The 19,869-nt window shown below is 57.4% G+C and overlaps 2 protein-coding genes across 4 annotated transcripts; one reads left to right on the plus strand and one right to left on the minus strand.

Annotated features, from left to right (window-relative positions):
• Positions 1 to 97: 97 nt before the first annotated feature.
• On the plus strand, positions 98 to 1,223 carry PRR7 (proline rich 7, synaptic). Its single transcript, XM_017675033.3, has 2 exons — positions 98 to 503; positions 697 to 1,223. Exons 1-2 carry the CDS (start codon positions 101 to 103, stop codon positions 1,089 to 1,091), a joined length of 798 nt encoding a protein of 265 aa, XP_017530522.2. The 5' UTR covers positions 98 to 100; the 3' UTR covers positions 1,092 to 1,223.
• Positions 1,224 to 2,165: 942 nt separating this feature from the next.
• DBN1 (drebrin 1) lies at positions 2,166 to 16,129 on the minus strand. Of its 3 annotated transcripts, none has more exons than XM_036995205.2 (15): positions 15,903 to 16,129; positions 11,431 to 11,486; positions 10,704 to 10,816; positions 10,434 to 10,508; positions 10,168 to 10,314; positions 9,954 to 10,031; positions 9,520 to 9,671; positions 9,378 to 9,441; positions 5,863 to 5,922; positions 5,661 to 5,784; positions 4,757 to 4,894; positions 4,243 to 4,413; positions 3,155 to 3,828; positions 2,788 to 2,890; positions 2,166 to 2,447 (listed from the first exon to the last, which is right to left on the minus strand). In XM_036995205.2, the coding sequence occupies exons 1-15, from the start codon at positions 15,986 to 15,988 to the stop codon at positions 2,377 to 2,379; spliced, it is 2,112 nt and encodes a 703-aa protein (XP_036851100.1). In that variant the 5' UTR covers positions 15,989 to 16,129; the 3' UTR covers positions 2,166 to 2,376. The 3 variants fall into 3 exon arrangements, with proteins under 3 accessions (XP_036851100.1, XP_073088910.1, XP_036851101.1); XM_073232809.1 differs by lacking the exon at positions 15,903 to 16,129 and adding an exon at positions 14,707 to 14,771; XM_036995206.2 differs by lacking the exon at positions 4,757 to 4,894.
• Between the last annotated feature and the right edge of the window lie 3,740 nt (positions 16,130 to 19,869).

Here is a 19,869-nt window from a genome sequence, read left to right on the forward strand (position 1 = left end):
GACTGTGGCGGCTCCAGGGAGTGTGGCGCGGGCCTGGGGCCACGTAGAGGAGCCCAGATTTCAGTGACAGAGCCGAAGACCCGCAGCCCGCGCCGCCGCCATGGTTATGTCCCAGGGCACCTACACGTTCCTCACGTGTTTCGCCGGTTTCTGGCTCATCTGGGGTCTCATTGTTCTCCTCTGCTGCTTCTGCAGCTTCCTGCGCCGCCGCCTCAAACGGCGCCAGGAGGAACGACTGCGTGAGCAGAACCTGCGCGCCCTCGAGCTGGAGCCCCTAGAGCTCGAGGGCAGCCTGGCTGGGAGCCCCCCAGGCCTGGCGCCGCCGCCACCGCCGCAGCGCGGCCGCCTGGAGACGCCGGCGCACGCGCATCAGCACGTGCACGTACACCCGCTGCTGCACCACGGGCCCGCGCACCCGCACGCGCACCACCACGCGCTTCCCCACCCGCCGCCGCCGCCGCATCTGGCAGTTCCGCCGCGGCCCTGGAGCTACCCGCGCCAAGGTAAGTGCGGAGCTCCGCCAGGAACCACACGGGTGGGCGGGTCTTGGCAGCGGACACTCATGCTGACGGGCAAGGCTCCCTGAAAACCTGAGGGGAGCGGGCTGGATCCAGAGTTGGTGGCTAGCCAAGGTTTCTGTGGAAGCTTGGGGACGGGTGTCCTCACTCCCCCGAACCGCTTTCCATTCCGCAACAGAATCTGACATGTCCAAACCACCGTGCTACGAAGAGGCGGTGCTGATGGCCGAGCCACCGCCGCCCTACAGTGAGGTGCTCACCGACACGCGCGGCCTCTACCGCAAGATCGTCACGCCCTTTCTGAGCCGCCGCGATAGCGCGGAGAAACAAGAACAGCCGCCGCCCAGCTACAAGCCGCTCTTCCTGGATCGGGGCTACACGTCGGCGCTGCACCTGCCAAGTGCCCCGCGACCAGCGCCGCCCTGCCCTGCACTCTGCCTGCAGGCGGACCGCGGCCGTCGGGTCTTCCCCAGCTGGACTGACTCGGAGCTCAGCAGCCGCGAGCCGCTGGAGCACGGAGCTTGGCGCCTGCCGGTCTCCATCCCCTTGTTCGGGAGGACTACAGCCGTATAGAGGGGCGCCCGGCATTTTGGGCCCCACCCTCGAACTCCTGGCCTGACTGTGAGGCTTTTTAAATGCTTCCCTTGGATCGTGGGGGGAGGGGGGAGGGATTTCTTACCCCGTTTGTTACATTTTGAAGATAATAAAGGTGTGTGATCTGGTTTAGTACAAGCGGAGGGGACACCCACTGCTTGCGCCCAAGGTTCTCGTGGCCAGCTGCGCCTGGGCCTTAGCAGGACAAAACCTGAAATGCGCCCTTCAGCTATAGCTGACCTGAGAATGCAGGATAACCCTGTGATCACCATGCGTCAGGTCAGAGACTAGTTCTGGGAGCCTCAGATTCCATCTTCCCTGCCTGTGAAGTGTCAGTGAGGGTGCCCTCTGAGGCCTTGGAAGTGGGAAGAAGTGGGAATGGGGGTCAGGGCAGGCGGCCCTCCCAAGATCAGACCCTGGAGGCCCGGAGCAGCAGGCCCAAAGGGATCTGAATTTCTTTATTAACAGACATGAGCACGACCCGTTACATAAGTTTGTGCTTTCCAAAAAACAGTTACTGAACGTGAAAAAGGAACCCAAGCAAAAGGGAGGTATTGGGGAGGGGCCACCCAAGCCTCAGGCCCCACCCATAGCCCTGACCTGAATGGAGCCTAGGGCCTCCAGCCTGGGACCTGCCCAGCAGGAGGGGGCAGGTAAGGGCTGGGAAGCTGAGGGGCCCCTGCTGGGCCTGCTACTTCCTTTGGGCCAGGCGGGAAGGGGTCAGGAGAAGGGCGGGGAGGGGAGGGGGTCCCAGGGAGCCAGAGCCCATGAGCCATTTATTGCCATGTTTTAAAATTCGTGCAAAATATCTGAAGCCCTGGATAGAGAATACAAAGTGATATTTTTCCAAGAAACATAAAACTAGGAAAAAAAGGTGGGGGAACATTTTCCCACCAGAGCTCCCCCGACGCCAGGCCCCAAGCAGGGTGAGGCTTCCACCCTGGCCAGCTGAGTGAGCAGGGAGGACTAAGAACTACAATCTGGACCGGGCGAGAAGGGGGTGGAGTTTGCAATAGCGTCTCAACTACCAACGGGAAGAAAACCAGTCAACTGTACAAGTCTCCTATCAACTTTAAAAAAAAAAAGAAAAGCTGTAAAAGTCAGGCCCTGTGGGTAAGGAAGCGGCCAAGTCCCCAGCCAGGGCCGGAATCCGGACTGGGTGCCAGGCGGAGCTGCTGCGAGTGCAGGCGTGGCGGGCCGTATGGCCGGAGGCCGGCGCAGTTGGGCGGCCTTGGCGAGGGCAGCCTGAGGGCGGGCACCACGGCTAATCGCCACCCTCGAAGCCTTCCTCCTCTTCTGGTACTGGGTCTGCATCCCAACAGGTAATGTCGATTTCTACGGTATTGTTAAGGAAGGGGAGTTAAGGAGATAGCTCTGCAGATGCTTGGCTGTGTCCCGCATCCCCTTGGAGCTGTGCCAGCTGTGTGTGTGTGTGTGTGTGTGTGTGTGTGTGTGTGTGTGTGTGTGTGTGTGTGTGTGTGTGTGGTGTGTGTGTGCGCGCGCGCGCGCGCGAGGGGTGTGTGTGTGTGTGTGTGTGGTGTGTGTGTGTGTGTGCGTGTGCGCGGTGTGTGTGTGTGTGTGTGTGTGTGTGTGTGTGCGCGCGCGCGCGAGGGACCTCCCTGCGCACAAACCCAGCACCCACACTCGAATTCGTCATCACCCACACCAGTACTACCTGGAGGCTTGTTGTAGAATACAGGAGGCGGAGCCTTTGCACATAACTCTTCCGATTGGGCGAACTCCTCCTCCTGTGACTGGCTGAAGTAACCCTCACTGGCCTGCAGAGGGAAAACTCCAGGTCACTGGGCCCCACCCTGCAGGGCTAGGGTGGACACCTACCAGGCAAGAGCTGTTTCCCTAGCAACCAGTGATTCCATCAGTGGTTGTCAGGGAAACAGAGATACCTGCCGTAGGAACAAAAGCAGACCTGAGAGTGGGGGGGATGGAATGGAGCTTCCCTCCAATGTGACTCTTAGAGAAAAAGGGGTACCCTTGCTGAAGCCCTGACTCCCACCCCTCCCATCAGGCTGCCCCTGCCCAACCTGGGTCCCCTCCTTCTGGGTGGTCTCGCCATTGGTCAGCAGGTGGGGTTCTGGCTCCAGCTCTGGCTCCTGATCTAGCCCCTCCAGAGCCGAGGGCAGAGTTGGGGTCTGCGGGGCAGCCAAGGGCTCTCCCACTCCCTCCCCTGGGTCACAGAAGGTGGCTGGCGGCTCAGGCAGCTCATCACAACTGAGAAGGTTAGCACAGCCTTTGCCTGCTGGCAGCAGTGGCTCCCGGACCACCTCATCCAGCAAGGGGACCTCCGCCAGAGTGACCTCAGCAGCCGAGGGTGGGGTTGGGGCCCTTGGCTCGGCCTGGGGTGCAGAGACCCCTTCCCCGTTGCCAGGCCATGGATCAGTGAGGCTGGCAGCAGTGGGGGTGATGGTATTGGCAACAGCGGTGTCGGTAGTGGCAGTGGTGGGTTCCAGGGCATCAGCTGCTGTGGCGCTGGCGGCGGGGGTGTCGGTCGTGGCAGGCTCCACGGGGGCGACCAGGACAGCCTGCTCCGCAGATGTCATGAACATCAAGTCCTCCATAGGGCTGCCCTGTCCCTGGGGAGGCTCTGGCGCCTGGGGGGGCTCCTCTGTGGGGCCAGCCCAGGCCCGAGGGACTGCCTCTGCTCTGGCCTCCTTGCTGGTCTCTTCAGTATCCAGAGTGAGACCGTGCTCCTGGGTCTCTGTCACAGCACAAATGGAGGAGACAGGTGTGATCAGCTCCCTTGGAAGGATGCAGGCCCAGGACACCCACCCTACAATACCTTGTCCACCCACTGAGGAGTCAGCGACTTTCATAAAAGCAAGCCTCCAAGAGCTCCAGGCAGGGCACCTTCCTGGGCCCCACTGGACCCTTTATCTTTGTCTCTAAACTGCTTGGCTGCCCTGGGAGGAAGGCCTGATCCCCACTCCAGGGAGACACTGAGGCTCAGAAAGGGCAGGTCTGTGATACCAGAGCTCCTCCCTGAAACAGCCACTTCCAGGGCAGTAGAGTCTGGGTGATAGGTGGCCCAGCTCCCTGGGGAATGGCTGCCATTGCCACCTGCAGTTCCCAGCCCAGGGATTGGTGAGAGGCCGGTATAGCTAGGGCCCATCACCTTGGGCTGCCGGGGGTGGTGGTGGCAGTGGCGGGGGCTGCGAGGACGTGACCTCATCCAGGGCCCGCTCAATCTGCTCAGCAACAGGGGTGGAGGCCGTGCTGGAGTCAGATGGGCTCCGGGTAGGGATAGGGGTGGGTGCCATCCTCCGGTGGCTGTCCAGGTGGCTGCCTGTGGAATGAACCCCCAGGCTGGTCAGTGAAGGCCAAGAGCCAGGTGGGACCAGGATTGTCCACCTTGGGGACTGGCCAGCACTTTCTCTCTGGAGTCTTTGGTGGGGGCTGGGAGCTCCCCAGGCCCCCCCAGGGGCCAGACCACAGCTCCAGACCCTGTAAGCCAGGTTCCTTGGGGCCAGCGCCCCTTCAGGGCCAGGGGAAAGGCAGGTAGTACCTGCTCTGGCGAAAAACACCAGAGATCAGAGGTCAGGTTTAGGGAGTGATAGGATAGGGGTGGGAGCTGCTGGGAAGCGGGGCCCTCCTTACCCGCCCCACCGAGGCCTGGGGCTGCTACCTACATGGGAGGGAGGAAGAGAGGTTTGGGGTGCGGTGACAGGTGATATAGGGAAAGGGAGTCCGTGGAGGGGAGGAGGAGGAAGAGGAGGAGGAGGAAGGCCCACTGTCCGATGCCTTTATGAAAGGGCAGTACGGACGACCTGCCAAGAGAGACAGACAGAGAGAGACAGAGGACAAGAAAGGGTCAGTGTCCCCCACCCCCACTCTGAGGCCTCACCCGCCCCCAGGGCTGCCATGGAAGTCCAAGCTGCCATGAGCCAGAGAACACACACTCAGCCAAGCTGGGAAACAGCCTCAAGCCATCTGACAACTCTCACCAGCACCAGCCACGCACAGCAAGGAGCCTGCCACATGTAGCCAGCCTCTGAGCAGCACACGCCCACAGATAGCCTGCCCCACCCCTGGGGTACAGGGCTGACAAGCACACAGCAGGGGCAAGCACTTAGAGCAGCAGAGAGGGAGTGGAAGGGTGCTTTGCAGGGAGGTGGAAGCTGCTTAGGGAGAATCCCAACAGGGAAACCTGGGTGCAGGCTCCATCCAAGCTGTTCAAACTCAGGGCCAGGGCAAGAGCCCACCCCATAAGCACCCTCAGCCCTTCAGGCAAGACCTAGTTCAAACACAGCAGGGCTGCTCCCTGAGGCGGTGGGGTGCTGAAGCCCATGCCAGAGCTGCCCAGGCAGCCTCAAGCACTAGCCATTGCTCAGCCTACATCAAGCCCCACCCAATCCCTTCTCGCTCCAGCCACCTAGGAAGCCATAGGTGAAGCACACTTGAATGGCCTTGCCTTCTCCAAGGGGTTGGCCTTGCCTTCTCCAAGGGGTCCTTGGGCAAGGCTTCCCTTCCAAGAAAGAGTCCCAAAGAGGCTCTTTGGGAGTGGGGTTCAGTGTGGGTGGGACCTGGGACTACCTGGTCGGTGATTGAAGGGTGAGGGCACATCGCAGCTGCCTGCAGAGGCTGATGCAACTCGTTCCTGCTGCTTAAAGAACTCCCGTGGGTTGTCAGGCCGCTGGGCAATAATGGCTGCTGCCTCCTGGGGACAGAAGGAAAAGGTCAGGGCCCAGGTGAGGCAGCCCTGCCTGCCTCATCCACCCTATCCCGCAGTGCTCACCTCTACCTCGGATTCTGACTTCTTCATCTGGGTCTCTTCCTCTTCATCCCGCTGGTCACCCTAGAAACCACATGGACAGTGTCCTGGGTGCTACCCCCAAGGAGCTCTTGGCCTTCTTACAGCCCCATGTCTTCCCCATAATCTGGCAGGAGGGGCTTGGAAGTGGCACCTCTGTTCCCTTCACCATCCAGTGACACAGCTCCTGCTCTCCATCAGCAAGGCCTTCAGCCACCTCATCTCCAGCCCAGACAGACTCCTGAGCACCTACCTAGCTGAGCTCCTCCCACTCGCTCACCCCCACACCTGCCCAGGTACCCAAGGCTATTCAGGAGCACTCCCTGCTTTGTAGCTAACTTTTTTTGGACTTCCTATTCCAGTACTTCCTATTTCAACACTGCTGCCTGGATCTTGGCATCACAACCAAGGCTTCCTCATTAGTCCCCTGCTTCCCTGCTCTATTCCTGTAAAAGACCTCTCCGTAGTCCAAATCACACCATGATTTTTTTCTAGCTTAATATCTCTCAGGGGCTTCCCATGAGCCACAGCAAGTACTGGCTGAATGTGGCCCACAGATGGCTTTTGTTTTGCCAGTATCTTGTTTTAAAAACATGTAAGCTAGTTTCTACCCCTTAAAAATCAGGGAAGTTTCATACTAAAATCGGGGTCTACAGTTTCTCTGAAATGCCACAAACCCTGGCAACAATGGCCTGCATGCCCCAAAGCAACCATCAGCCAGACCTGTGCTGCTGCAGCCCTTATGCCAGATGTGTGCTTTCCAGCTTGCCACAGTCCCCACCACTACATACTGTACTTTACCTGCCCACTTCACTTGCTGTTTTGAGATTGCAACCCCAGGAATATAGGTAGGTGAGGCCCCTTGTTTGGGTCACATCCCTCCCCCTACCCGATCTAGCCCATCACCTCTCCAACATCCCCTCTGGCTCTGATTCACCCACACATCCTGTAAGATGCACACAAAGTGCTCAGCACAAAGCAGTCATAATTCCTGGAACACTCATACCATTTCCCACCTCTGGGCCTCAGCTTGGGGGGAGGACTCTCTCTCTGAATGCCTGACCCCCACCCCATGTCCACCTCTTCCCGCTGCTGGCCTCAGCTTGGGCACTGCCTCCTAGGGAAGAATTCCCTGCCCCATTCAGGTCATTTCCTTCTCTGGGTCTCCCCGAGGTATTCCAGGCATGCACCACAGATTACACTATGTCATAACTTCCTGTTTCAGGGGCCATCTCCCCTGCCCTCTGTGGGTAACACAAGACAAGGACTCAAGTTTGTATGTGAGTGGCCAACACAAGCTTTAGTTGGCATGCTTGCTCAAATGAACTCGCTATACCAAAGCCTCTTAATCAGTGCTCCTGCCGCTCCTGGGCACATGAGGCAGGAGGGACTGGTGCACAGAGAAAAAGCCACAGGTGAGGTGGTGAAACAACATTTGTTTTTGAGCTCATAACATAAAACTTAAACTTACTTGTGAGGGCACATGAGGAGAATGGCCCTTCATAGTATCTCTGCTTAAGAGGGTTGTCATTCTACCCACAACTTTGTTTCTTCCAGAATGAAGTCTAAACAACTCCTCTGACCTTGCTCTCTCTTCCCAAATTTCTCCTGCTCCTCAGCCCCCTGGGCTCCGGTGAGGCTTCTTGCCTTCCCTTTGCTGGTCCTCTGCCTAGTGTAACCTTGCTAGGTTCCTCTGCCTCATTAAAAATTGGCAGCTTACCACAAAAGCCTTCACTACCAACCATACGAAAAACACTGAAGCAAATTAGGGCTCTAGGTAGGAGAGATAAAGATATTAGCCATAAAGATTAACAGCACTGCTGTGTCTGAGCACCTTCAGATACATGGAAGCTCCCCAGCAGCCCAGTCAAAAAAGGAACTCAGACAAGAAATGCAATTTTTATCAGAGGAGAAAAAGCAGAACACCTCCTTAAGCCAAGAGAAAGCACTTTATGGTTCTAAATTTCAAAGTGTCTCACATGAGACCTTAGAGGACCTAAAGTTGTAGGGTCACCACACTGACCTGCTAGAACACCCAGTCACTGTCACATGAGCCACACTTGAAGGGCCAGATGAGACTATAAAATAATGGAGTAAGGCTTTAAGACTTTGCCTGAAACACTGATAATTGATTAAGATGAGTGATCAGTTCAGGGGGTTCACTATATTATTTTTTCTACTTTTGTGTACATGTGTTTGAAATTTTCTATAAAAACAAGCTTTTTCAAAAAGACCTTGCTCTGAACAGAATAACAAAACGTAGTGTATACACTGGACTTAAAAAGGAAGGACATTCTGACACATGTATGAACCTTGAAAACATTATGCTAAGTGAAATAAGCCAGTCACAAAAGAGAAAATATTGTATGATTCCACTCATATGAGGTACTTAAGAATAATCAAATCCATAGAAGCAGTAAAAAGTAGAAAGGTGGTTGCCAGGGGCTGGGGAGGGGAGAATGGGGGTATTAAGCGTTTAGTGAGGACACAGTTTCAATATGGGAAGATGAAAAAATTCTGGAGATAAACAGTGGAGATGGCTGTACTTAAGATGAATATACTTAATGCCACTAAACTGTAGCCTTAGAAATGGTTAAGATGGCACATTTGTGTTCTATATATTTTGCCACAGTTAAGAATTAATTAATCAGTTAATTTTAGAAAGGCTTTGTCCATGTTGTTTTGTTTTTAATATCTGACACATAGCAAGTAGCAAGGGTTTGCTGAATGAATGAATGAATGCAGCTAGGGCTTACTAACCGCAGGCTGTAACACCCCTCGATGACCGAGTGATCTATCACAGCCACTTAATGCCAGGGTCTGCAGGGCTGTCCAGTCTCCTCCCTTCTAGTCACCTGTGGGTGTGACCCTGGAGCTCATTTGAGTCCCACAGCCCAACATCTGCCCACTGTAGTCCCAATTCAGCCAACTATCGTCCACCTCCTGTCTCAAACTGCACTGTGCCCTGAATAACCTTAGCTATTTCTGAAATATAAAATTCAATTCAAAGCATGAAGATTCAACTCCACTGTGCCTTTCAAAGGATTAATCCACAGGCTTTATGGGCTGCTCTGAAGACACTATACACACCTGCCAGATACTCAGCCCTGGAGCAAATTCATTCATGTGACTCTGCTACACTCATGCAGTGGGGACCAGGCCTCAAGTGCCCTAAGTGCAGGGCATGTGTCTGATCTATCCAAGCCCCTCGGGCCCCACATGGAGCAGAAGGGAGGGTGGAGGTCAAAGAAGGCCTGAGTCAAGGGAGATTTTTTCTTTCAGTCTTGAGTATAGACTACTCTAAGGAGATCTCTTTCCACAGCCAGGGAACAGAGCCCCACATCAGGTGGCATGCCTGACACTCTGTGATACTCCGAGCAGAGGCATCCCTAACACTTAGCACTGTTCCCAAGCCACCGATCTCCCCATGAGGCCCAGGAAAACTGAGACCATCCTTACTTCCCTCAGGAGGAGACTGGGAGCCCTGGCTAAGAACTTACAAAGATAGATTGCTCCTTCAACCGCCTCTTGGCCTCCTCAGCTTCCAACGTCTGCTGTTTCCTCCTGGAATGATAGGCCGGCAGGCATCCCTCAGGGTGGGCCTAGCAGCACAGTGGCAGGGCAGGGTGGGGCGCGGCGCACCTGTGCTCCTCGATCTGCTGCTCCCGCTCCCGGTAGCGCCGCTCGCGCTCCTCCTGCTCCTGCCGCTCCTGCTCCATGCGCTCTTGCTCAAACCTGAGTCTCTCATCCAGGGCCTTCCTTCGCTCTTCCTCCTTCCTCAGCTCTTCCTCCTTCTGAAAGCCCCCATGCCAAGGCAGTGTGGGTCCTGAGCCTGTGGGCCCACCCTTGCCCCTCCAGCCCATCCCATCCCTGCACTGGGGAGTCACCAGTTCTGGGAATTCAGGGGTAGACTCCATGGGCATAAGGCCAAAGGGCTTACTCTTTAAACTGGGGCTAGCTCACGGAATGGGACACACTGGTGAAGGGATGGACTTGGGGAGAGAGGCCCAGAGCTACCTCATGGGGTGGGACCAGGAAGGGAAAGCTCAGCCCAAAGGCCAAGGTCAGGGTCATACCTTGGCCTGCTCCCAGAACTGTTCACGGTTAATCCGCTTCATTTCCACAGCTGCATCGGTCTTCTGATAGCTGGTGCCCTGTGGAATTAGATGGCCTAGCATGAGTGCAGAGAATAGGCTGAATGCTCCTGGAGCAACCACATGGGTGAGAATAGAGAGGGACAGGACGGGTGGAGCCCTAGGCAAGGCCAGCCTGCTCTAGGCACACACTGACCACCGGCTCAGCATTCTCATCCTCACGCAGCCGCAGTCGGTGCAGCACGGGGCTGGACAGCCGTGCCAGCCCGTTGGAAAGCCGCTGCCCAATGGCACCCGCATCTATGTCTTCCACACTGCTGGCATTCACTATCACATCGACACCCTGCAGCAAGAAAACAAGTTCAGGCAGCGTGGCTCCCTCCCGTCCAAACATCGCACACAGACCCTGCCGGGGGTGGTTGGTCCCAGCCCCACCCCCATGAGCCCTGGCCCCATTCACACCTGGAAGAACTCAGCCACCTTAGCCACGTGGCTGGCACAAGCACATTTGCGGGCATCAGGCACATCTTCACCAACCTGCAAAGTACCCAACCAAAAGGGAATTGGAAAAGGACAACAAAGAGGGAACTGGTAAAGGACAAGAGGGGGCAGGAGCCTAAGGCCCCGGGTTCTCTTCTAGGACACTGGTGGGGTTCTCTCCAGCAGTGTCAATTGGTGGAGGGAAACTGTTCTGGGACCTTCAGCTCCCTTCCCCAACCCATAGCCGCATACCCAGTTGATGAGCACGTATTTTGGCAGAGCAGCCTGGGAGTCCTTGACACTGCAGAAGCCGTACATCACCTTCTGGTTCTCAAAGTGGCCTGAGAGCTCCTGTAAACCCCCATCTGGGGGAATCGGGAGGCTGTCAGGACACCCCATCTCCTGAACCCTTACCCCACAAGGGGCCTGAAACCCCAAGGGAAGCTCTGCTTGCGGGCTCTGTGGGCACCAGAGATCCGGAGGTCCCAGAGTTCTGTGCTGGTATGGGAGAGAGGTGGCTGGCAGGAGGGAGGATGCCTTTGCAACCCCCAGGGCCTGATTTGGGGTACGACTGAGGAAGTGTTTGTTCTTCACACATCCTCATGTCTCACTCTTCACACATCCTCAAGTCTCATGCTATGCTAATGCCCAGAGAGGTAAAATAAAGCCCTTAGGCTCTAGAGAAAGTGGGGTAATCTGGGCCATCCCTGCCAGGCCCCTTCCCTCCTAGCTGTGTGACTTCGGGCAAGTTACTCTCCCTCTCTGAGGCTTTCTTATCATAATCCAACAGCAAACAAGACTCCCTCCCCACCCTAGGGATCTGAGGGATGACCAGAGGAAAGACACCCGCCAGATCAGTGTGGGTCTGCTGGATGCAGGCAGGGAGGTGGCCTGGAGCCAGGAGGGTGGGGAAGAAAACAACCGGAGGGGGTGGAGGAGGGGGTGGAAAGGAAGGCAAAGGAATGGCTGGAATTCTTACCTCCTGACGCTGCAAGCTTGAGGTCATCTGAGCCATCCTCATAAGTGTACAGAGCCCTGGGGAGAGGGAGGGGTGGCCTGGAGAACTGTCAGGGCCCAGGCTGCCAATTTTGGGTGGGGACAGCTCTGGGGAGGAGGAGGGACACAGAGGGGCAAGACGGGGCTGTGGAGCATCGGGGTTCCAGGCTAGCACAACTGTGTTGTCATAACGACAGAGCTAGGCACCATTTTTGGCTAAAGCCCAGCAGGGGTGTGGCCTGGGACCTGGGGGAGGGAGGCCTGAGTCAGGTGAGGAGTAGACAATGGGGCACAAATTGCTGTCTGGTCCTCACTTGCGTCCTTGGAGCTCTGGCCCTGGCAGCCTACAACCCAGCCAGCGGGTGTGAGATGGAGATTCCAAGGCAACGGTTCCTTAGTTACTGTTCCCTGGCTACCACGCTCCTAATACCTGATTGGCCGTCGCCAGGAACCTACCTGGTGCGTTCAGTTCCTCCGTACCCACTGCCCCTTCCCCCACAGCGAGGGAGGGGAGGCGAGAGGACCTGATGCTGCTAAGCTCTGGGCATCCCCTGGTAACCATGGCAACCTGGCAATTAGCACCCCACTTGCCCACCCCAGCTGCATTCTCCAGAGCACAAAGGACCCTAGGGACACGCCCTTGGCCTCAATCTCTGCCTCTCTGAAATGGGGATGAGGTCACCACTGTCACTCTCCTCACTCTCACCCAGACTGGCCCCTGAGTGGCTACATTCTCCTGGCCTTCTAGCCGCAAGGGACCTCTGCCCAAGCTGAGGCCCCCACCTCCTGGGACTGCCGGACTTCTGCTTAGCTCTGCCAGAAAACTGACCTGGCAGCCTTCTTACCCGCTCCTCCTCTCTAGCTTTTCCTGCCATGGCGGCAGCGGTACAGCATCCATTTCATGGAAGGGAAGGCAGAGACATCTGCTCCTGAGGACCCGCCAGTGCAAGGGAGAAGGCTTGACCCAGAGGCTCAGCCCCTTCCCCACGTTCCCCTTTCCCTATCGCCAAGGCAACAGAAGGCTGAGCGAGGAGGGGAGGCAGGAACACAGGGGGGATAGAGAAGAGAACGAGAGGGAGAAACGGAGAGAAGAGGAAGAGAAGACAAGGAAGGGAAGGAAGGGATGGAGAGGAAATAAAGGAGGGAAGGAAAGAAGGGAAGGGGGAGGGAGGAGGGAAGAGGGCCTGGCCCAGTCCCCTGAGGTCAGCACAAGTCACTGCCAAGGCCAAATGCCACCCCCTAGGACCCTCCTCGCTTCTTGGGATCCCTCTCTCCTGACAAAGACACAGGTGGGCTGTGGGGCTGGGAGCTCCTGGTCCAGCTGTTGCCTGGGCCCCAACCTTGGCAGCTGCTTCGAAGCACAGCTGTCCCACCACCTGTCCGGCTACCCTAACCCATCACTGGGAACAACGGGTTCTCAGAGAAGCAGGGTCTGCTCCTCTCCATTCCACTGATGAGAAACTGAGGCAGAACTCAAAGACCTTGGTTCCCAACACTGCTCTAGATATCACACTTCCCAGGGACGACTCAGCCTCTCTGAGGCTCTCCAAGGGCCTCTGCTCCTCCCAGGAACACCTGGCCTGCTGAGGACCTCTTCCATCCGCAACCCTTGCCTATCCAACTCTGGCCGCCTTTTCCTGCTATGGACATAGTCCTGGCCTAGCTGAAACTACCTAAGTTCAGAGCCTTCATCAGGCTTTCAATCCTGAGCTCCGCCCTGCCTGCCTTTCCAGCCAGACCTCTGTATCCAGACCACACACTTGGGTTCCACCGGATGGCTCCCTGATCCTGAACACAGTTCTGGGTATTTCCCACTCTGAAGCTTTTGCATATGTTGTTCGCTTCACTGGAAAGCTAGACCTGCTTCACCCATGCGCACCCCTGGCTGAAATCCTTCAGGGCCTCGTGCCAGCTCTCCAGGAAGTCCTGCCCTGAGCTGCACCTGCCTGGAGCTCTTAACCACACCTCAGCAGGGATGGGATGAAGGATCTGAGCCCACCCCAGATCTTATTAGACCTGTGCCTGGGCCTGGGTGGATGGAAGCTGGGGAAAATGCAAAATATTGTGGTAAGGGGCCCAGAAATCTACATGTCTCACCAGCTCCAACCCCTGGAGATAGACACGGCCCCCAACTGTAAGCCTGTGACTATAAGCTTTGTGAAGGTGAGACATCTGACTCAGTCATTCAACATACCGCTCTGGGTCCGGGGTCCAGCACAGAGCAGCATCAGTAGGTGTTTGTGATACTGACAGAATGTTGAGGGACCATCTAGGCCAGAGAAACTGGACTGGGGAGAGCTGTGGAAAACACCGGCTATACCCACTGCACAACCTGACTTCTGGGTCCCCTGCTCCCAGTGCCTGGGCAGTGGTTCTTTTCAGAGGCCGTGCCATGCCACCTAGGAGTAGGCTCCCCCAGCCCCTTCTCCCCTACTCAGAGGCAAGGTAAGGAAGGGCAGTGCCAAGCCCCCTTTGCCCAGACAGCAATTTTGCCCAACATGCCTTCCTGTGGCCTCCGAATGGAGGGTCTGCCCCTGAGTCTTAAGACCCCACTGTACCCCTGGTTCTGTGCTGGGCACTGGGTTCATTCATGCCCTTCTCTGAAGGATGTGAGCCTCACATCCTTTTTATGAAATGCTATTTGGGCCCTTGGGAGAGAGCAAATGTGTATATGTGTGAGGGTGCATGTGTGCATCTGTGTGTGTCCCACATACAACCCAGATGGGGGTGTGACACACACCAGTGATGAATAACTCACTTGGGCCACATGGATGTTGCTAGGTGGTAGAAGCCTAGGCCTCTGCTGAGCAGGATGTAGGCCAGCAGTGGTTGTATGGCCCCATAATGGGCTGCCGGACCTCTGCTTTAGGAGATTAGGGGGAAATAGGGAGGTGGTGGACAGCACTCACTAGACTGGAGGGCAAGGTGCCTCTCTGCTGGCAGGTGCCTCTGAGGAGGGCTGTGGCTCTCTGCTGGCAGGGCCCATATCCCTAGGCAGGCTTGTGGACCAGGTCAACCTGGCCAGTTGCCCCGAGCTCCTCCCATGATCTCAGCTACCCAGGGGCAGGGCTGGGACAATGGGTGGGCCTCAGGCAGGCTGAGCATGTGCTGGTCTCTCTTGTGATTGACCTGCAGGACATGAGAGCTTGTCTCCCACGTCCATCCCTCCAGGCCTGGCCACCTGCCAGTGCTGCAGTACCGGGGCATGGACGCCTGGCCCTCTTATCCCCTTCTCCAGCCCCCAGGTCAGTTTTCCTACCCAACTGCCCTCCCAGCATGAGGGTGAAGTCAGCCCAAGTGAAGTTCCTCAGCCCTGCCCGCACTCTGTGCTCAGTTTCCCACCTGCCGGGGGGAGAAAAAGCTTAAGAAACAGAATGGGCACCTGCCCCAAGAAAGAGTATTTTTGGGAGGAGGATGATTTCTGACTGGGACAGTGCAGAACCCCTTAGCTTGCCTGCCACCCTCAGGACTCCAGCCCCAGAGCAGCTGGTCCAGCCCCTCCCACAGCTCAGGGGGAGACAACAGCTGGGGAGAGGGGAGAGGGGAGAGGGGAGAGGGCAGCCTAGCTCCTCCCCCACCAGGGAGCTGAGAGCTCCTTACCACTGGGCCCTTGGGCTAGGGTTCGGTGGACCTACTCACCCACTCTTCCCTCTTTGGAGGCTCCCTCCACACTTGTATGCCTGAGGGTTTCCCCTCAAGGACCCCAGCTGGGCCCCTAGGCAGGCTGTTCGGTCCCCTTGGCATTTCCCAGCCCAGCTGCCTAGTCCCTGAATCCCTTTCAGGTCAGTAAGAGGAGGGCTCAAACCGTACCTCCTCCACAACCCCGAAGGGCAGTAGGCAGTAGGAGTCACTTGGCAATTGCCATGTGGAAATGAATGTCTTTCCATCGCACCCCAACTCGGAAGAGGCCCCCCCGGTGGGCGGGGCACCCCGGCCCCCAGCCTGCCGTGCTCCTCCCCCGCCCTAGCTTTCCTTTGTGCTGTGGCCAGGCCAGGCTGGGCCAGGCGGGCTGCGCTGGCTCCGCTAGCTAGGTCCTAGTCGTGTCCTCGCTAGGTCCTCACCCACTCGAAGGTGGCGAAGGTGCCCTTGGTCGCCCCATGCACACCTGTCCCCCGAGCCCGGCGCGGGGGATGGGCTCACGCAGAGCCATGCGGCCCCGGGCCACACATCTGGACTCTGCATCTCCCTGGCCTGTGTCCGGCCACCGCTCCCAGCGCGCGACTGGGGCCGCCTCCCGGCGCTCGGGGGACGGCAGTGCCCCGCCTGGCTCGTCCGGCCCCTCCCCCGGCGCGCACAAAGGCAGCCCCTCCCAGGCCCTCCCGGGCCGCTGCACCATTTCGGGGTCTCCCCCTCCCTTCACGGCTGCGGAGCGGCGGGGCTGGGTGGAAACAAAGGCGGCGGCGGCGGCGGCGGCGCGGGGACAAAGGGGCCGGAGGGCGGGGGCGGGGGGCTCACCAGTCCGCCGCGCTCTCCTCCCGAATCACCTCTTCGTACGCCGCTAGCAGCTCCAGGCGGTGGCCGCTGAAGCTGACTCCGGCCATGCTGCGGGCCGGACTGAGGCCGAACGGACAGACGCACAGACAGACTGCCGGCCAGAGGAGGAGGGAGGGAAAGAGGGAGTCGCCGCCGCCGCCTCGGAGCCTCTGCAGTGTAGCGAGCAGCGAGAGCCAGCGCCCGGGGGAGGGGAGCCGGCCGGCAGGGGGCGGGGGGCGCTGGCTCCGCCCGGCTCGCTCCCTCCGCGCGCTCGGTCCTAGCGCCGCCCAGGCTCGGCCCAGGGGGAGGCCCGCCCCCCCTTCCCGGCCTGCCCCGGGGCGCCCCCGCGCCCCTCACCCACAGCCCCAGAGCGCCGCACCCGAAGGCCAATCTGCTACAGCGCTCGCAGGCAGCGTCCCACCCATGTCCCGACCCCTCACCGACGTGTCCCCAGCCTAGGCGCTCACCCTCTTCTCCAGCCCCAAATCCGGTCCGGTCCCCATCTCGCCGCGACTCGCGTCTGCAACCCCTATCCTGGCCCAGCTTCACCCTTCTCAGCTCTCTATCCCAATCCCAAATCCACTGCACTGCTATGGGGCCCAGCCCCACTCCGTGTTTAATTTCTCTCCATCCCAGCCTCACCCTCATCCCTGGCCCGTCCCAAACACCCATTTGTGTCCTAACCCCAATCCAGTCCATGCAACAGCCACCCCTGGTCCCTCTGCAGCCCATTCCCAACTCTGAACTGTCCATTCTTAGTCCATCCGCATCACTATTCACTGCCACCGGCATCCCCACCCCAAAGCCAACCCCTTTCTCGCTCGACCCAGCTCCAGCCCACTCCCGTTCCGAGGCTCAGCCTGTATCCCAACCATTCATCATACCCTACCCCTAGCTGCACCCTTCTCAGTCCAGCTTACCCTGTTCTCGTTCTGACCCATTCCCAACCACACCTCTCTGCCCCTGCCTCCTTGACCATTCCCACCCCAACCCAGCTCATAGGCCCAGCGTTCTCATCCTCTTCCCCCAACCCCTATGCTCAACACCCTCTCCTTAGCAGCTGCCTCTTGGGCGCTCTCAGATGGGCTTTTTCTCCCAAGTCTCAGGCCTCCCAGAGGAATCCCAAGGAGAGTTCCGGAAGCAGCAGCTAACCCCACACTCCCAGGACAGAGCTCCTCCGAGGACACCTCCACCTCCTGGCACCTTTATTTCCCAAAGCTCTGAATGCAGCAGTCCCCTGCAGGGGGTGGGCATCACTGCCAAGGCCTCCTGGTGGAGCACTCCTTACTCAGGTGGGACCTGGAAACCTCCCCCAGCTCCAAGAAGTCTTTTCCACCACCTACAGATCCTTCCATCCCCATCTTCCCAGGGAGTTGACAGAACCTGAGCAAAACTTTACTCCATCCAATCTGGGAGGTAGAAGAGGAGGTGTTGTGATTGGGCTTCCAGAGTTCTGAGTCGGGTAATCAGCTATGCCAAGAGGAGGAGAGCAGTATGTGCACTGACCTCCAGCAGTGATTCCCCAGGGCTTTGGAGTAGGAAGAACCTCTTTTAACATTTCACAGGCCCCTGCCTGGGGAACTCGCTGGCCCACTTTGCCCATGGATCCCTGGCCCTGGCAGTTTCTCTACCGTCCCCACTTGGAGCAAGGCCCACGCACACTCAGCGGGATTCTGGGGAGGAAGGAGACCCACAGGAGGGCTGAGGGGCACCTGGGAGGGATATAGGTAGAGGGACCTCAGGCCCCAGTCTCTCCCTTCTTTTGACTTGTCCCAGCTCAGAACTCCTCCCACCTGCCCCTCCCGCACCTCCTGCTCAGCAATTGCACATCCAAAAGACAGAAGCCCAAGGTGGGAGCTCTCCCTTCTCAAAGGCCTGCCTCCCCCAGCCACCTACAAACTCTCCAGCCATACACACTGTCACATCTTTGCCATCTATTTTTTGAAATAAACTTAATTTTAGAAGTTTCAGATGACAGAAAAATTACAAAGATACAGTTCCAGTAGGCCCCGTACCCAATTTTCTCTATTTCTAGAGGAGCAGGAGGGTTCCTTGTTCGCCGGCCCTGGAGCCCACTCCTGATCTTCTCATCTTTCACCCCACCACACCATCTTCATCCCATAATTTGTGTGTCTATAATCTCCCTCCTTCTTCCCTGGTTACCCATGGCACTGCTCTGGCAAAGGTCAGCTAGTGACTCTGAAGTGGTCCCCATTGTGGTCCTCAGTTCCCTTGACCAGGGGGAGGGGGTGACCACTGATCTCTTTCCTCTGTGAAACTGCTTCCTTTTAGCTACCCACTGCTCTGAAACCCCCACACCCAGCCTTCATGAGTGGGTACTGGGTGCTGGCTGCCTCCTTGGAGGGCCCCACTTGCCTTCCTGTCTGTAAAGCAGTGATCACCTTCAAGTCACCAACATATCAGGTCTCTCCCACCCCCAGAGAGCAAGCTCCCCCACACTGGAGGCTGGTCCAATGGCTTCTGGGTTCTTGGTGTGGAAAAGACAAGAGAGAAGATTCAGATCCAGAAGCTGGTCACTTGCTGTGTGACCTTGGCTAGAACGCTTTCCCTCACCGAATTTCCTCTTTAATAACAGGATAAAATGGGGCTGGATGGAGGCTTAGAATGTGAGAAACCTGGCCCTTCATCCTCGAAGCCCTACCCTCCTCTCACCGCTGGTGCCCTTTCTTCTTTGCCTCCCCACATCTCTAAAGGCAGGTGTCTGGTCACCCTCAGGACCTTTTAAGCACCACTGGTGGAGCCTTCTCTGTCTTCATCCTGCCTCTGCAAGCTCCTTACCAAGGACACCTTCAACAGTGGCCCCTCATCGGTACAGTGCTCATGGCGCTCCCCAGGCATGGGCCCTGGCACAGAGCCAGCCACTTTCTGCTCCTGGCAGGCTCATTGCTGCCATGCAGACCTTGCTAACTGTGTGATGTTAGACTCATTGCTTGACCTTTCTGGTCTCACTTATCTTCAACTATAAAATGAGAAGGAGGAGGAGGATGGTACCTGCCTCATTGAGTTTGAGGATTTTAAATAAATATCTACAAAGTGCTTCAGTGCACAATGCGTTGGCTGTTATTACTATTTTACAGATGGGAAAACCAAGGCTCGGAGCAGCGAGTTGCCTGGAGGCACACCGCGAGTTAGTGGCAAAGTCTGGATGCAGGACTGTTCCATGTCACTTCAGCACCCTACCTGCTCTCCCCGCTTCCTCTCTTAGCACCCCCATTTCCACATCCAGGGGCTGGCCTGACCTGGACTTTGGTCAGAAGTAGTTACTGAGGCTACAGCGATGGAGTTTAGGGAAGGAGTCAGGTGGCAGGGGTCCTGGGCTTGGAAGGGGAGAAGTGTGCCCACTGCAGTGGACGTCCATGGTCAGGCATCCTGGTTCCTGTCTAAGGGCTGATTTTCCATTACAGGCTTCAGAGGGGAGCATGTGATCCAGGCCTGTGGGTCAGACCCAGTGACTGTTTTAGGGATGGACATGTGTCCCAAGTCAGTCCAATGGGCATCAGCCTTGGGGCTTTTGCTGGAACCTTTAAGAAAGGCCCCACTGGGGCTGCTCAGCTGGCAGGATTTAGGCCTGGAACTGGCTCAAGGGCATCTGTGTCAATAATGGGGAGAGCCACTTGAAAATACAGGCAGCACTGAGGAAAGCAGAGTTGAGACAGAGGAAGTGAGAGAACTCAGACTCCCAGTAATGTCCACAGACACCAGCTCCCACCCTCTCTGAAGACATTAACCTGTTCAGTTGGATGAGATGCTATTCCTGTTCTTGTTTAGTCTGAACTTTAGCTGAAAGAGTCCTTCCTAATCTACCTAGTCTTCAAGCTGGGGTCATTTTTGTCAGTAGCAAGGACACAGGTGAAAGTTGAGTTGATCTCCTAGTGCTCCCAGGCCCTGAGCAGGAGGGAGCAGGCTGGTAGCTGGGGCCCTCCCTGGC

The sequence above is a fragment of the Manis javanica genome, chromosome 1 (genome assembly GCF_040802235.1).
Source record: "Manis javanica isolate MJ-LG chromosome 1, MJ_LKY, whole genome shotgun sequence".
Taxonomy (NCBI): Eukaryota; Metazoa; Chordata; class Mammalia; order Pholidota; family Manidae; genus Manis; species Manis javanica.

Coding starts and splice junctions, on each gene's coding strand:
- PRR7 (XM_017675033.3), top strand. CDS start 101: ATGGTTATGTCCCAGGGCACCTACACGTTCCTCACGTGTTTCGCCGGT. Junction 504..696: donor CTGGAGCTACCCGCGCCAAG/GTAAGTGCGGAG, acceptor ATTCCGCAACAG/AATCTGACATGTCCAAACCA.
- DBN1 (XM_036995205.2), bottom strand. CDS start 15,988: ATGGCCGGAGTCAGCTTCAGCGGCCACCGCCTGGAGCTGCTAGCGGCG. Junction 9,672..9,953: donor AGTTCTGGGAGCAGGCCAAG/GTATGACCCTGA, acceptor GGGGGCTTTCAG/AAGGAGGAAGAGCTGAGGAA. Junction 9,442..9,519: donor CAGCAGATCGAGGAGCACAG/GTGCGCCGCGCC, acceptor CTATCATTCCAG/GAGGAAACAGCAGACGTTGG.